The 18,391-nt window shown below is 39.8% G+C and overlaps 1 protein-coding gene across 3 annotated transcripts in view; it reads right to left on the reverse strand.

The window, feature by feature from the left end:
- Positions 1–18,391, reverse strand: part of SLC44A1 (solute carrier family 44 member 1) — a 158,808-nt gene that overhangs the window by 84,908 nt on the left and 55,509 nt on the right. For all 3 annotated transcript variants that reach the window (XM_047830653.1, XM_047830651.1, XM_047830652.1), the window contains exon 3: positions 7,653–7,795. In XM_047830653.1, the coding sequence (XP_047686609.1) occupies positions 7,653–7,795 (143 nt within the window). The remainder of the gene's footprint in view (positions 1–7,652; positions 7,796–18,391) is intronic.

Consider the following 18,391-nt stretch of genomic DNA (forward strand, 5'->3'; position numbering starts at 1 on the left):
TTTATAAGTGTCATGGAGTAGACTGAATCAGACACTGAACCTATAGAGCCCTGAGCTTTAGGGAAAGTAATCAGAGGCCAATGATGTATCCACACAGAGATCTTAAACATAGAGAGTGTCTTTAAAAGAAGACTATTGTCTATTAAACAATCAACTAAATAAAAAGTAACATTATCAGTTTAAGTTACATATCTTCCAGTAAGTATTTAAAACACACAAACTGGGGGGCCTGGGTGGCTCAGTCAGTTGAGTGTCCAACTCCTGATTTTGGCTCAGGTCATGATCCCAGGGTCGTGGGATGGGGCCCCATGTTGGGTTCTGCACTGACCGTGGAGCCTGCTTAAAATTCTCAATCTCTCTCCCTCTGCCCCTTTTCTCTGTTCTCTCTCTCTATCTCTCTCTCTAAAATATGAAAATCAATCAATCACACACAAATGGTAGAAATGCCCAAATGTGAAATAAGAACGACGTATTTAATCATTAAAATGTCTGTTCTTTACCTGAGAGAAAAACAGAGAAAACTGCCTTCAAATTATTCAAAGCCTTCATAGATTGTACAGGTTTCAAAGTTTTTTTAGTTATGACTTTACTGATTTATGTAACCTGCCCCTTCTTCTCTGCATGTTCTACTAAAGGTCTTTCATCTTTAAAAATCCAGAGGGAGATGCCCCAAAAGTGAAAAGTGCGTGGGGTGGGGGGGGGGGGGTGGTAATGGAATCACAGGAACTTACCACTATATAATACAAAGAGCACAAGGGCATGAAGAGTGGGGAGCTAGTCCTAATGCTACTGTTTCATCAAGCCACTGACGCTTCCTAGACCCCAGTCTCTTCACCTGTAAAATGAAGGGGCTCCGTGATCTCCAGAGCCCTTCCTGCACAAACCTTCTATACTGTGGATTTCTGGGGAACGAGACAGTTAAAGGAAAGAAGTAAAACTCACGCTAGATACTCTGCCACAGGTTACAAAGGTAATTGAAAAAGGTCTCAAATAAAATGCCCCCTAAAGATTTTACTTACAAATGTATGCCATCAACCTCCTCAGACCTCTACTTCCCGCATATCCTGTTAATACTGATTATCTGAAATCAGAGAGGCATTTTACGGTCAAAGAGCCTTTATCAGTGATTGGGGCTTTAAATGGCTTCCTCAGAGGAAAGATAAAAAGATAAAGAAGAAAGTTAGATATGTGCAAAAAATATATCTTTGGAACCTCTATGGAAAAATCAATATTGATAAGAGATATATCTCACTTATCTGACTGAGAAAATTACTTAAGAGTTACAAAGAAAGAGTTGCTAAACTCTGTTAGGGTTGTTTGCAGAATGGAGAAAAAATTTCTAATAATGACATAATACCTATATAAAAAAGATTAAAGCAGTTCCCTACATACATGAACCTAGCTTTACAATAACCTATGCGTGCTAAGAGTCACGGGCACCTTACCATAGCCTCTCCCGTCCCAGACACCCAGGACAAGGTAACATCCATGGAGGAAACACAACACCTCCCCTCATCCAATCATCTCCCCAGGGGCCAAGAGAGCTAGAGGTTTTGTCCTACTACAGTTCCCACATCCATGAATCCTGTATCTTAGAACTAGAAACAGCCCTGCTCTATTCAAAGGGGCTTCCCCTTTGGGAACAATTTCTATAATAATAATAATTCTCTGTCTAAAAATTGGCACATACACTGTAAAGCTAGCTTTATGGTTTTGAAAATGGTAGGCAATGTAGAATGTGGCGGAAGAGACGTTTTTGGAATTGTCGATCAGAGTTCAAAATATATTATTACTATCCCTCTCCCCACAACCGAAAAAAAAGAAAGACCATAAGCCTTACCCACGTTCTCTAGCACCTCAGCTATAATAATAGCTCAGCTACAAAACAAGTCATTTTCCTCTCTGAGCCTTAGTTGGCACTCACCAATGTTTGATGGGGTACTTTAAGGAGGTTACACACTAGATAATCTTAAAGAAGTCTTTCATCTCTGATGCTATGTGGTTCTAAGATAAATGAACTTTCCTGAGTTAACCCAGGCTCAAAACCTTATTGATAGCATTGTTTCTACGCAGAAAAGTTGTACACATCTCAAACAACCAACTTAAAAGTGAACTTTGGGAACATAATCCATTTGAAGTTGGGGCCTTCTTGTATCTCATAAAACACTGTCTACCATTTTCCTATACATCCTTATTACTGCAGTAAATACATCGTCAGGTCAAAAATATTATTTGGAGAAAAAGAACACATTACAATAAGGATGGTAAGGCAATACAATACTGCCTTTTCTTTACTACTAGTGGAATTCTTACAGTCATCTTGGCATCTTAAATTTTTTGGTTAGAACAGGTCAAAGGCATTCCCTTTCCCATTTCTCTTCTAACTCTCTTCCTTCCTCTACTATTTCAATTCAATAAGCTACTATGGAATAACTCTTGGGTATTTAAATCTGGGAGCTAAACATGGCACTCGAGAGAGACAGAGTTGGGCAGGGTGCCGGAAGATTCTAAGATGCTCCAATTATTCCCTCCCCTTGAGTTTGGGTGGGACTTGGGATTTGCTTCTACCATGTAGAATATGGCAAAGGTAAAAGGACATCACTTCTATAATTATATTACATGAAATCTAACTTTCATCTTGCTAGCAGACTCTCTCTATTGATGCTTTCCCTCTCTGGCTTTGAAGTAAGCCGCCGTGCAGAGTGGCCCATATAGCATGCACCGAGGGTGGCCCTGGGCTGACAGCCATAAAGAGCTAAGGCTCTCAGTCTAACTATCTTGAAAGACGGAGTGCTGCCAACAACTACATGAGCTTGGAAAGGGAGCTCCCAAGCAGAGTCCCAACCCTGACCAAAACCTCGATTGCAGTCCTGTGAGATCCTCTGAAGCAAGAGATCCAGCTAAGCCATACCCAGATTCCTGACCCACAGAAACTCTGAGATTCTAAATGTGTCTTGCTTTAAGCCACTAAGTTCATGCAAAATTGTTACCTAGCAAATTATAATTAATGCAGGCAGAAGAAACACACAATATAATTGAAGAAGAACTTCAAGAAAAGAGAAAAATCTGAGACAGGAAAGTTCAGGTAATAAAAGATCACTATGGGATAAAGTCTGTTTTGAAATATGGCATGAAGAGGTTAGTTATGAGACCCCCCCGGCCCTTACATCTTTCAAGAACTTAGGTTGGCAGCTGAGCGGTAGAGCGGACAGCACACAGACAGAATGAATATCCCGGACAAGACTACTACTACACGGAGAAGCAGTGGGAGAGGACTGAATAGGTACAAAGGGTCTATCTAGATCATGGGAAGCCTGGAATGGCAGGTGTTGAGTGGGCTCATTTACGATACTATAGGCATCAACACTAAACAAAAGGCTCTTGAGCAGGGAAATGACCATAAAAAGTGTTTTAAAGAACTTAATCCTATCACAGTATAAAGGATGGAGAAGATTAGAGATTAGAAGACCAAGAATAGATAATGCCAGCACAACAGTTGTCCTGAGGCCAGCAAACGTGTGGAGGAAAAAGGCTCATGCTGATGAATAACCAAAGACTTGCAAATTAAAACTATACAACACCATTTTTTGGTTAACCAAATTAGTGAAAAACATAAACTAGTAATACTAGCAAAGATAAAGCAATCTCAGACATTGTTGGTGGGAATGTAAATGGAATAGCCTTTTTATGGAAAGCCATATTCATCAGCAATATTTATTAATAATCTTAAAATATTCAGATCCTTAGACTTGATAATTCACTTCTTAAAAAATTTTTTTTAACATTTATTTATTTTTGAGACAGAGAGAGACAGAGCATGAATGGGGGAGGGTCAGAGAGAGAGGGAGACACAGAATTTGGAAGCAGGCTCCAGGCTCTGAGCTGTCAGCACAGAGCCCGACACGGGGCTTGAACTCGTGAACCACAAGATCATGACCTGAGCCAAAGTCGGACACTTAACCGACTGAGCCACCCAAGCGCCCCGATAATTCACTTCTTAAAGAATATTTTAAGAAAAAAATTTATAGATTTTTTACCCATTCAAACACATTTAATTAAGTGCCTATTACATTCCAAATACTGAGGATATAGTAATGAACAAAACATACCTCACTTCTGCTTTCAGGGAACTTAGAAGAGGCAAACATTTAACAAATAAGTGCAAAAGTTTATAGGATACAATGAGAGATTATGTATTTATGTACGTATGCAAACTCTACACCCAACATGGGGCTTGAACTCATAACCCTGAGATCAAGAGTTGCAGGCTCTACCGACTGAGCCAACTGGGCACCAGAAGAGAGAGCATTTTTAAACACTTGATTTAAAGTGTGAGATCAGGGGCGCCTGTGTGGCTCAGTCAGTTAAGCGTCCGACTTCAGCTCAGGTCATGATCTCACAGTTCGTGGGTTCAATCCCTGTGTCAGGCTCTGTGCTGACAGCTCGGAGCCTGGAGCCTGCTTCGGATTCTGTGTCTCCCTCTCTCTCTGCCCCTCCCCCCTTGCGCTCTGTCTCTCTGTCTTTCTCTCTCTCAAAAGTAAATATTAAAAAAAAATAATTTGTGAGATCAGAAAAGACCCTTCTGGGAAATAACATTTATTTATTTTTATAATGTTTATTTATTTTTGAAGGAGAGAGCACAAGCAGGCAAGGAGCAGAGAGAGGGGGTGACAGAGGATCCACAGCAGGCTCTGTGCCTACAGCAGCAAAACCGATGTGGGGCTCAAACTCATGAACTGTGAGATCATGACCTGAGCTAAGTAAGGCTGAACACTCAACCGACTTAACCACCCAGGTGCCACCTGGGAAATAACATTTATATTGAGAGCTGAAGGGTGAGTAGAATTTAGCCACGTGAAGAATGGGAGAAAGTTTTCTTCTTGACAGAGGAAATAATACTCATGAAGGCAAGAAAGAGTTAGTTGTATTCAAGATTTTTCTTTTTTTACAAAATTAGTTAATTAATTAATTAATTTGTTTTTTTAGAGGGGGTGTAGAGAGGGAAAGGGAGAGAAAGAATTTTAAACAGTCTCCATGCCCAGCACAGAGCCCAACATGGGGTTGGATCCCATGACCCTGGGATCATGGCCTGAGCGAAAATCAAGAGTCACATGCTTAACTGACTGAGCCACCCAGGCACCCCTGTATTCAAGATTTTTAACCTATTCAACAAATATGTATGGAGGTAGGTCCTAATAAGTATCAGGTACTAGGTACCGAGGATAAGAAACCAAAGAAAATAGTGATCCGGGTCAAGTTGAGGTAGTAGCAGATAAAACAGGTTTAAAAAATTGTATAGCTATAGTAGGGCCTAGTATTCATAATGAAGACAAAGATATATCAGGAAATGATATAGGAGGAAACTAATGCATGTGGCAGGAAAAAGAAGAAGATGGCATAAAGGTAACAAACACAAAGGCACTGTGTCTTCTTTCAAACCCAAACAGTATAGACTTACCTGAGAAAGATATGTTCAAAACATAGTGTTCATTAAATAATATATATACCATTTATAGGTAGAAATACTTAGATGGGTCGGTACTAAAATGTTTATATGCAGAGAAGAACAAGGAGAGATCAAAAATAAATAAACATGTACACACGAATTAAAGCGTAGCTATACTTGGGAAACTATTTCCCCTACAGCTACCCATGAATGGTTCCCAGCTCTGCTAAGCACTCAGGGAAAAGTAATCATTTTTTGGAATAAAAAGCAGGCTTTCTTTGTGAGAGGCCAAAATACACACACACATATATGTGTATATGTGTGTGTATATATAAATTAAAAATCGACCAAATGAACCTCCACAAGGTTAATGGGAAGAGTGACATTTACACAAACCTTATGGTGAGAATAAGCTTGGAACCATCAGCAAGTTACAAAAGAAGCCATATACATGAGTATGACCTCATATGAGCAGCAGACCTGAGGGAAGAGAGCCCTTTTCCAACCTCCTAAATTATCTAAATAGTGATATTTTATGGTTGGTACATGTGAACAGTGTTAAAGAGTCAAACATGGGGCACCCAGGTGGCTCAGCCAGTTAAGCATCTGACTTCAGCTCAGGTCATGATCTCACAGTTTGTGGGTTTGAGCCCCATGTTGGGCTCTGCTGACAGCTCAGAGCCTGCTTCGAATTCTGTGTCTCCCTCTTTCTCTACCCCTCCCCTGCTTGCACGCTCTCTTTCAAAAACAAACATTAAAAAAAAAAAAAATACAAGTCAAACAGTATTTGACAGCAAAAAACACTACCTACAAAAAAAAAAGATGTAGAATTCTGTACTATTTTTGCAACTTCTATGAGTCTAAAATTATTTCAAAATAAAAAGATATATATATATGGGCTATCTTGTTACGAGAATACAAGGCTTAAAATTTGTGTTAATTTTATGAGGCAATCAAAAAATAGGATAAATGAAAATCCTCCAAATTACTCTCCATGAGTCCAGTTTTTACTTCTGTCAAGGGATGCAGGTGCTTTATCAGGGGAAAAGCTCATGGTCTGCGTTTGATATTCCACTGAGCAACCAGACTTTTGAGAAAATCATTTCAATCTCTCTAAGCCTCTGCTACACCTACCTCACAGCATGGTATCATATGCTTGCCAACTATGGCATGCTAGACAAATATTTATTATTATTATTTAAAATTTCATTTATTTGAATAGCATTCCTTCATTCAATGGGGAACTATCTTTGAGATATTACTAACCTTTTGGGTCTCTTCAGGTTCGTGAAATTATCAAATTAATCTTATATTTGCCGGTAGTGGCCATGACTTAACAAACAGATTTATCTAATAATAAGAATAGTTATCACATCCTGGAAAATGTTTCTTAAGACAACTATAGCCTAAAAAAATGTTTCTACTGCTTAGCCTTTTCCTATAAAATTCATTAATTGAATTGGATAACCCATCACTTTAAAATTAGTTTGGTTAATTCTGAAGATCTGTCTTTATTTATTAGACCTGTCTAATCAAGTAGGGCATAAATATACAGTGTGGACAAATATACTGACATCATACCTAAAATATGTTTCATGAAATACATTTCCCTCACAGACATTAAAAATGAAGTCATAGCTCCTCCGAAGAAAAAAGACAATTAAGGAATTTCAAGACATTCAAAAGATGAAGCTTGAGAACTCAAAACAAATTTTTAAGTCTGACAAAGAAAATGTATCTTTTATAAAATTGGAAATTTATGCGTACTGTACTTATAAATGATTCATCACAAAATGTTTCATTATACCTTTAATGTTTCAAAATCCATTACCATCTCTCTCTCTCCCATCAAGTACAATCTTAGGAAGAAAAAATATTATGTTATTTCCTGAGTTAAAACTTTGTGTACAACCTATAGGCTAGTGGGAAAACAGAGTAAAGGAATAACCCTCTCAAATCAAGCCTTTACTCGTTAAACCCTGAAGGTCACCCATTTTAACCTGGCAGCTCATTTTATTTCCTGGAAAATGTATTTAGAGACCAAAACCAGGAATGATTCAAGTGGACAGTTAAAAAACTAAAAACACCAACAGGAGTCATATGAAAATAATATCTTACTGAAGATTATTAGAAAATATAAAAGAGCAGGATTTTCTACCCCCGTTCAAAGTTTCCATGGAGTTCATTCAGCCAACAGTCTACTCACTTCCGGTGGGTGTGGTCCATGCCACTGTTTGGTATTGCTTCCAACTTTGCATTTTTCTGCCCACAGATATTTCCATAGCTGTCGTATCCTGACACTAGTCTCGCTGCTGCACCTGTTGCTACTGAAAAGCCACAAATAAATCCCTAGAAAAAAAAAACAGAAAAAACATACAAATAAACCATTTCAATAGCAACAGTCACTACTTGATACGATAATGAGCTTCTTTTGTCTGTTGAGGGGAACAAAGAGCTATCTTTCCTTATTGCAAACACTATTCTACTGTTTTCCTTGGATTTCACATGAGCAGCACAAAGAAGTCCACAGGGAAACACTATTTACTACCATAACAAAACAAATCTCAAGCTTTTACATCATGAGATCATCTTTGCATTTTATAATAATAAGAGCAGCTTCTCTGTATGGAACATCTGCTCTGTGCCAGGCTCTGTACTAGGTGCTTACCAGACGTTATCGCTAATCCTCATGATAAGGAAACTGAGGCCCAGAGAGGTTAAATAAGTTGTCCAAAGCCATAGAAGCTAGTAAAGATGAGAGCATAAAATCAAACCCAGCTTGTTTCATTCTTCAGCGGTTTTTGGTTGTAAAAGAATTCTGTTAAATTAACAGCAACCGATGAAAGAAAGAAATTCAAAGAACAATAGGTACATGGGTTTTGAATTATTACCACTTTGGTGCCCACAACATTTCTGTTTCCTTCCTTCAGTAAAGCTGTATACAAGCCAAAAAATTACACCATGAAACACTACTCTGCTTTTAATATTGCAGAGTCAAGGAGAGTGAGGCACTGGGTCTGTGTGCCACAAAGGTCACTTCATTTCATGGGAATATGATTCATCACAGTGCCCAAGGCAAATAAATGGTAGATGCTTCCGAACTGCATCATGCTTGCTAAATCAAGTATGCACGAAGAGCAGTAACAGCCTATATTACACTGCAGGCTGGTAGGCATTAAGAATAGGAAGTAAGGTGAATCATTACTGATCAACCGAATTGGGAGAAAAGGCTGGGGCTAGAAAATCTTGCAATGTGGTCATCGAAAGGTTGAGTTTTGATCATCTTTACTGAAGTGGTTAATGAAGGCAGAGATTATCACTGTTCAACTTATCATAGCCAAGTCTCACGAGTAGTACTCATAGAAGCAGTCAGCCATGCTAGATTTCAGGGCTACGGTGCTAAGTACTGTCCTCACACACAGTTCCTACAAGAAAAGTATTTCCCCCCTTAATTACTTTCCTAAAAAGGCAAACAAATTCTTTTTTTCTGAATGACCCCTCTATTTTTATCTTGCAGGTAAGGAAAAAGAGTAAGGAGTGTGGCTCTAAATACTAGAAACTGCTTGAAACTACGGTTTACAAGAAAGTCAACTCCAGAAGTGGAGACTATCCCAGATTTGCCACTCCCATGCCTTCTGATCCTTGCCAGGTTACTTTAACTCTCCACACCTCAATTTACTCACCTGTGAAATGGAGATAATGACTGTGTCGCTCATAAGACTGCTGTAAGGATTAAATGAAATAATCCTGTAAAGTGCTAAGAATTCTGCTTGGCACATAGTAAGAGCTCAATAAATATTAGCTAGTATTGTTAGAAATGAGAACATGTAAAGGAAAAGACCATGGGCTCCAGGGGCAGATTAAGCCTCACTGAGAACTCCATTTTCTACTTGTGTGACATTGAACAAACTTGCTTAATGCTCTGTGCTTCAGTTTTCCCGTCTATAAATTGAGGCTAAAACCACTTACCACAAAGGCTGCTGTGAGAATGACACGAAATAATGCATGTAAGTGTCCTGTTTCAATAAAAATGTTAGTACCCTTCTGCCTCAAAGCTAACTGCTAGCACTAGGGTCAGGCACAGGCTGGTCAGGACTCACCTATGCACCCTCACCTTGTGGCCCACTCCCTCTCTCCTGACTCCTCCAAGAAAAATGCAAGACAATTAGTTCCATGTCAGGACTTCAAGCCAATATGAAAACATAAGAAAATAAAAAAATTTAATCCCCTGCACACATACACATGTTCAAATCAGCTTTCCATCTTAAGCAGATCCCTGAACCTATCATTGGGAAATCCTACACTGAACAAAAACCGGAAGTGGAGGTAAACATTAGGAGGTTGAACGGCTAATTTTCCAACACAGTTCTTTGACAAGAAGAATCACCAAGTAACAGAAAGGGAACCCAGAAAGATCTGGATTTAAACCCTCAATCTACCACGTACTACCTATGCGACTCTGATCCAATTACCTACTTGGAGTATTTCCTCCTCATCCCTAACACAGAGCCCCATCCTCTATTTCACAACCCAGTGATGAGGAGTAAATGAGATCATGCACATCTAATGCCTGGCTGGTCTGGTACACAGCTGGTGACCAAGACATGGTGGCTGGTAGTGGGAAATCTGAATGACGAAGCCAGACCAAAGAGGTTGACAACGGTAATTGGGGACTAACCAAACACTCCTTCAGTTCTCTTCTTTTAGAACAAAAATTTCTAGGGGGAAAATGAGAAATACTGTAACTCTGTCACTACACAGAAACATTTAGACCACAATTACAATCTTCTTCCACTATAGTCAAAATAGCAAGGCCCTTGCATAATTAAAAGGTTATGTTCTTCTTTCACTTTTTATAGAAATTTTCTTATGTTTCATACGTACTTTGTGTTACAGATTCCTTTCAATGGCTTCTGATTTCCCTTTCTGACTATTTTTAACAGTACTGTGGGACATGTGAGGTTCTTTTTTTTTTTTTATCATAAGCCACTTCACATCCCTCTGGGATGTAGGCAGAGTATAAATTATAAATGTTACATATATATGGTAAAATGGGGACACTGACATATTTTCACACTGGCCATTTAAACTTCTTAGTAGTTTCCAAAAGCATTAGAGAAGAGAGGGTGAGAAGCTGCAGGGGAGAAAGGAAGGAGAATAGTAAGCTAAGAAGATAGGAAGAAACCATGACTGTTATCCCAGGGACTTCCCATATGGTACACGTACCCACAATGGGGAATTAGACCAAATATAATTAAAAATACAATCTCCTTTAAAAAACAAAAAATTCTGAAATCCAAATGCAGGAAGCAATATAGTTTCAGATGAGAAAAAAAATGTGGTGCACGAAATTAAAATAGGATGAGAGAAACTTTACAGAATGCACTCAATAATTTAATGGCTCTAAGCGGGGAGAGGAAGAGGCATTCAAGAGAAGGAAATCATATTAATGAAGCAAATGATAAGGGGGATGAGGAAAGCTTTTATATGCCTATAGAAGAGAGCAATCACTGCAGAGAAAGTAAGCCTATTAGTAAGGAAGAGAACCATGGCTAAAATCTTAAAAGGACTGAGTTACTGAATTGCTTTCAGAACAGCTATTTTGAGAGAGAGAGAGGAGCAGACAAATCTAATCACAAACAGAAGGTGACTCAAATCAGATAAAGGCATACAGCGGTGGTGGATCCCATGCCAGATCTGGCAAACTAGGAAGTACCTACTGCCTCAGAGGGAGACAGACAATTTCTGAACTGCACTCATTAGTTCAATTTAAGAAGGAGGATTTGCTTAGTTTCATTCACTAGTAGTCAAAAAAGGGGACACATTTTATGTCACAAGCATGTATGAATTTCAAACCTGGAGCCTTAACATGCAACTGAGCAAGGCGAAAGCCTTAGTTTGGGTTTTGGGTGTGGAAAAAAAACGGTCAACAAAAACACATGTGGCGTGTGGCGGGTGAGAATGAAATACAAATCTAGTAAAATGTTTCAAAACAGAAAGATGGGGGAAAAGATTTATGTTTATAGCTCTGAAATGAAAGTATATCCAGGCTCTTTTTTCCCCCTTCAATACTACCTCCTTTAGTTCTATACCTAATCCTCTACCTCTATTCCTAAACTCAGTGAAAGCTTGGAATCAATCTCCTAATCACTAATTTGTCAAACCTTGAAGCAGTATTTGGCTTCTGTTCCTCCTTTTCTGAGAACCGAGAGACAAGGAAGGCTATTAGGACCTAGAAGACAGGACAAGAATGCCTGATGCAGGGGCACCTGGATGGCTCAGTCAGTTAGCATCTGACTCTTAATTTCGGCTCAGGTCATGATCTCACAGTTTGTGGGATTGAGCCCCAAGTCAGGCTCTGTGCTGACAGCATGGAGCCTGCTTAGGATCCTCTCTCCCCCTCTCTCTGTGCCTCCCCCGCTCACGTGTGCACACACACTCTCTCAAAATAAACACATTTTATAAAAAGAATACCTGATGAATAACTAATATTTATACAAACTAAAAAAAATTTTTTAAATTTTGCCAATCTTCCAGATTTCTGGATTTCTTCACACATTAATAGGATGTATTACTCTAAGAAAGAAGAAAGAATCAATAAGCAAGAATGTTTGGAAGTCTAGAAAATATACACCCAAAAAGTATTTACTGAGCATTTACAAATGCAAGATGCTATGCAGGGTATAAAAAGGTTAAAATATATGAAGTTTACCCTAAAATAACTGAAATGGGGGCACCTGGGTGACTCAGTTGGTTAAGCAGCCAACTTCGGCTCAGGTCATGATCTCATGGTTTGTGAGTTGGAGCCCTGCATCAGCTGACTCCAGCTGGGAACCTGGAGCCTGCTTCAGATTCTTTGTCTCCCTCTCTCCCCCTCCCCCGCTTGAGCTCTGTCTTTCTCTGTCTCTCAAAAAAATAAACGTTAAAAAAAAAAAAAGAACTGAAATGTTCTCAAAAGGTTAGAAAATCATGCAGTATGAAGAAGCAAAATCAGATAGGCTCAGTTTCATGGGCAGCTTGAGCAATGAAAAAAAGAAAAAACACAAACAGGGAATACTAGACATTGAACCCAGCTCTGATATAAATACTCCCTATGATCTTGGGTAAGTCACTTTAAATTCTGAGCCTCAGTTTCCTGGGTTTAACTAGATTAATCTCTAAAGCGCTTTCCTCTTCTCGAAATTTATGATCCTAAGGGAAAGTAGACACAAAGTAAAATTTTTCAGAGTATACTTGCAGGAAGAAGTATAAGCCCATTTGGTCCAGCATAGTGACCAAGAATACAAAAGCAAGAGTAGGTTAAAAGCAAATCAATTTAGGGGTACATGGGTGGCTCAGTCAGTTAAGCATCCAACTCCCGATTTTGGCTCAGGTCATGATCTCATGGTCATGATATCAAGCCCTGCATCAGGCTCTGCGCTGATTTTCTCTCTCTCTCTCTCTCTCTCTCTCTCTCTCTCTCTCTCTCTCTGTCCTTCCCCTGCTTTTGCTCTCTCTCTCTAAAATAAAAAAATAAATAAAAATTAAAAAAAAAAAAAAGAAAGAAAATCCTGGGAATGCAAGCTGGTGCAGCCACTCTGGAAAACAGTATGGAGGTTTCTCAAAAAACTCAAAATAGAACTACCCTATGACCCAGCAATTGCACTAGTAGGTATTTATCCAAGGATACAGTTGTGCTGTTTCAAAGGGACACATGCACTCCAATGTTTATAGAAGCACTATCAACAATAGCCAAAGTATGGAAAGAACCCAAATGTCCCTCAATGGATGAATGGATAAAGAAGATGTGGTATATATATACAATGGAGTATTACTCGGCAATCAAAAATAATGAAATCTTGCCATTTGCAACTACATGGATGGAATTGAAGGTATTATGCTAAGTGAAATTAGTCAGAGAAAGACAAATATCCTATGACTTCACTATATGAGGACTTTGAGAGACAAAACAGATGAACATAAGGGAAGGGAAACAAAAATAATATGAAGGCAGGGAGGGGGACAAAACATAAGAGACTCATGGATATGGAGAACAGAGGGTTACTGGAGGGAGTATGGGAGGGGGTAATGGGCTAAATGGGTAAGGAGCATTAAGGAATCTACTCCTGAAATCATTGTTGCACTATACGCTACCTAATTTGGATGTAAATTTAAAAAAATAATAAAATCAATAAAAAAATAAAAAATTAAATTAAATTAAAAACCAAATCCATGTAATCAATGTAAAAATAGTTACCATGGTAAAGTTTATGTTATTTATATTTTACCATAATAAAAAAAAGGAAAAAAAAACCAAAGGATTTAACATTAAGTAGGTACATATTTGGATCAGGTAACCTTAAGGTAATTTTCTTCCTCTTCCTGGCAAAGCACAGACCATCACACAGATGACTAAATACTGCAGTGAGTCTCTGAGTCTTTCACTAGGTGCTGCATGCTCAACAATAGTTAATGAGGTAGAAACACTATGCTCTGGGAACTAGACTAATGCTATAAAATTAAAAAAAGGTCCTTGAAAGCAGTCTGAAGGGACAACGTATGCAATGATGTCTCCTACGCCTAGCTCTAGTCCAGACCATTCTCCAAAGCTCCAACTCTGCATTTCCCAGTGCTTATCCTTACCCGTGCCCTACTTCTGTCGAATTCATCTTCTCATTCCACACTTCCCCAAACCACTCACCTCTCCTGCACATACCCTGTCTGCATTTGTCATTTCATTCTTTACTGGACTGCACATGTAAGATACGGAGTGAGGGTACTGCTCAGCCTCCCCCCTCCACACTTCTGGCCATCACTATTGCTTCCTAACTGTGCCGGAGGAAGTAAGAATGCTAAACTGTTTGCTCAGAATCTGAAATACTGATGAGACAACATTTACTGGCCGGCAAGGTTACCACATCCATGTTCTAAATGACTATCTGTTGTTCCCAATTCCAGGCAACAAAGGAGGGACTATCTCTTGAGGCCTCACCTTTTCTACCTCTTCTCTTCCGGGTTCAATGCTGCCACTGGGTTATCTAGACAAGTTATTGAACTTATCTCTGTGCCTCTGGTCTCTATCTGTAAAATGAGAATGTAGTTGTGAAATTTCAATGTTTCTGTGTCACATACAGAACAGCCCCTCGTCCGCAGTAAGAAGCAATAAGTAAGAGAGCTAAATTGTAAGGTCTCTCTACCTTCCACTGTCCATGGTAAGCACTCCTACTAGGGCCATCCAGTCGCCTCTCTTTCCTGATTTCTGCGGTAAGCTGATCTGGGCAGATAGGGTCCCGATGGATCTCTTCCCTCTTCTCATACATACCTCTCTCTCGCTGAGAGAGAATGAACTTGCACTATCCAAGATGGGAAGGACCTTCAGCCCACATGGCACAAGCTTCATTCTACAAGTCATTTTCACCAAGGATTTCTTTATTGGATATAATCAGGTGACTGTCTGGTGACTAATAAATTAGTATTGGGGTGCCCGGGTGGCTCAGTTGGTTGAGCATCTGACTTCAGCTCAGGTCATAATCTCCTGGTTTGTGGGTTTGAGCCCTGCATTGGGCTCTGTGCTGACAGCTCAGAGCCTGGAGTCTGCTTCGGATTCTGTGTCTCCCTTTCGTTCTGCCCCTCCCCTGCTCACACTCTGTGTCTCTCTCTCAAAAATAAATAAAAACATTAAAAAATTAAAAAAAATAATAAAGTAATATTTGTTTATCCATCTTATTTTTGTTCCTTCATGTGTACAGAAACTGTGGTTTGGAACTTACAAGATGGAGTCAGATTTGAGCTGAAAAGTTCTAACCTGAACCCCTAACACAAGAACCTCTTAGTCATCCTTACTCTGCCTCTGTCTTGCCTGCAACATTGATGCTCTCTCTTCCTCTCCTTTATTACTACCTTATTTCCAGTTTTCCACATGTTATCTGAACTATCCCATCAGCCTTCAAAGTGGTTCCCCTTTACAATGGCTTTACAGACCATCTTCAACATTGGCTACCAGGGCTATCTTCCTAAACCCGGTCACATCATTTCTTGCTCAAAACTCTTCAGCAGTTTATTGGTGCCTAAAACAGTGGTCTCTCAATCCTGGCTGAACATCGAACACAGAGATTAAATCACAATCAGAGGTGGGACCCAGGAACGAGTATTTTTTTATTGTCTAATATGAGAACCACTTGATTACTACCTTAAGGGAAAATAGAAATTTAGAAGCACAATGCTATGTGCAATTTTTTAGAACGGAGTTAAATGTATGTCCAATAATTTCAAAATACGGATGAAAGTTCAAATGGGGAAGATGATAGCTCTCAAGAAGGCTGGTAGAAATTTGCTTTGGAAAATAACCTAAGTTCTTGGGGCACCTGGGTGGCTCAGTTGGTTAAGCATCTGACTCTTGATTTCAGCTCAGGTCGTGATCCACGGTCATGGGATTGAGCCCTGTATCAGGCTACATGCTGGGCATGGAACCTGCTTAAGATTCTCATTCTCTCTCTCTCTCCCTCTCTCTCTCTCTCTCTCTCTCTCTCTCTCTCTCTCCCCACCTCGGCCTCTCTCCCACACTTTCATGTGCACTCCCCCCACACCCCCCACCTAAAATAAAATTAAAGAAAAATACCCTAAGTTCTAGACAAGGCAAGTAAGCATGGAAAAATCTTGAATGTAAGAGAGGAAATAAAAGAGAAGTACAAATATTTATGAAGAGGTGAACATGTGTAAATAAGACTTAATGGTGAAGATGAATGAAATAAGACAAGATCTTAACATATTTCAAAGCACAGACATCAAGGAATGAGCAAAGAACTACAAGTAAGGGACAGTGAATAAAGATATGACTTGAAAATAAGGTCACAAGTTGACAGAAAGGCCACTAGATCAAAAGAATATAGGCAGAAACTTCTGGTTCCTATTCTATCTTTGCTGTGTATTGCCATTATTATATTCTTAGACAAGCAAATATTTAACCTTGTTACACCTTGTTTATAAGCTAGGGATAAAACCTATTTCATAAGATAACTGGGAAAATTTAACAAGATAAATACATACAAAAGCATCAAGCATAGGGCAATGCTCAAAAAATCAATAAATGTTTGATGAATGTTTCTCTGAGAAGTACTATAGGATGAAATCCTAAAAGAAAAAAACAAGCCTTTTCAAAACCATACAAAACGAATACACGGAAGACAAAGAAACGTTGGTCTACTATTGTGTTCTGCCAGTATGGTGGGCAACAGAACTTGAAAATTTCTCCAGTTTCCACATGGCAAAATTTGAGGTTAGCTCAACTCCATGGAGGTAATCCATTAAAAAAATCCTTCCAAGACACATAACACTATGCCTGCATTTAAAAGTACACACAGTGGTGGGGGGGGGGGGGGGGGGGCGCGCCTGGGTGGCTCAGCCGGTTAGGCGTCCGACTTCTGCTCAGGTCATGATCCTGTGGCTTGTGATGTGAGTTCAAGCCCCGCATCAGGCTCTGTGCTGATCGCTCAGAGCCTGAAGCCTGCTTTGGATTCTGTGTCTCCCTCTCTGTCTGCCCCTCCCCAGCTCACACTCTCTGTCTCTTTCTGAAAAAATAAACATTAAAAAAATTTTTTTTAATAAAAGAAAAATAAAAAGAACACACAGTGGGCCTTAATTACCACTGCACTGACATCAACATTAATTACCATTGCATTAAAACATGTCAGTAAACAAATACTCCTTACTCTCAGGTCACCCCCAAGTCAGCCTATCAACATTCATGATGCTTTCCCGAGCTATTTTAGAGTAGAAAATCAAAAGCACCTGGAGTGGCAGGTACATGTGTTTATAAATCTAATTTCGAAAGGTCAGCTGCTGTTTGTCTCAGGGATGATTCAGGGTATGGGGAGAGGTGGTGGACTAATTCTGTTAACAAAAAAATTTTTCCCACACTCTGTATGCACACTGCATTTCAGGTGCCACTCCATTAAACTAAGTAGACTCTTGAACAACATCTTCGAAGTCCTAAGTGAGGAAATGGGTATTTTGATGTTTTCTAAGTATCTCAGGTTTCTTGAAACTAAGCTATTATCTTTAAAACTAACACTCCTTGGGGCGCCTGGGTGGCGCAGTCGGTTAAGCGTCCGACTTCAGCCAGGTCACGATCTCGCGGTCCGTGAGTTCGAGCCCCGCGTCAGGCTCTGGGCTGATGGCTCAGAGCCTGGAGCCTGTTTCCGATCCTCTCTCTGCCCCTCCCCCATTCATGCTCTGTCTCTCTCTGTCCCAAAAATAAATAAACGTTGAAAAAAAAAATTTTTAAAAGTCTACTGCTTTCTTATCCTTTCTTCAGGTTCAGAACTGGCACCTGCTAATTATGCCTATTAGGCGTAGGGTAGTTCTGTGATTTTCAAGTGGCATTTGCAGGGTGTACCGTTGCAGAGGACACAGAATAAGATTTTCCTAAAGAAGCTCTATAAAAGATATGGGGAAATGGGGGTTGAAAACACTCACGTATTTGTGAAAAAAGGCTGCCAGAGGTAGTGTATTTGTGTTTTGGTTTGTAAAGACCACGAGAAAGAAAGTGATACCGTCTGCCAGTCCCCTTGAGGAAGAGGAAACAAGGTGGCAGAAAAGAGCACTGCCCTGGAAATTATGAGACCGGGATTCTGTTCTCAGCCCTGCTAATAACTAACAATGTGCCTTGGGATGGTCATTGCCATCTCTGGGTTTGAGCTTCTCACTCTGTAGAATGAGGGTGATGAGCCAGATGAGGATTTCCAAGTCCATTCTAACTGTAGCTCTACACATCAGCTAGCTTTAAAACCGCTGTTTCCAACCTTCTTTTCCAGCCCAGCACACTGGCAGGGACTCTCAAGTCCCTGAAGGCTGTGTCAGAAACCCCTGCAGGGCCGGATGGGTATGCAGTTTGAATCAGCACACCCCCGACACTCTGTACGAGGGACTCTGCTCCTCCATCGTCTATACCCAATGGAAAATCACCAA

Source organism: Prionailurus viverrinus, chromosome D4 (genome assembly GCF_022837055.1).
Source record: "Prionailurus viverrinus isolate Anna chromosome D4, UM_Priviv_1.0, whole genome shotgun sequence".
In the NCBI taxonomy this organism is placed as follows: Eukaryota; Metazoa; Chordata; class Mammalia; order Carnivora; family Felidae; genus Prionailurus; species Prionailurus viverrinus.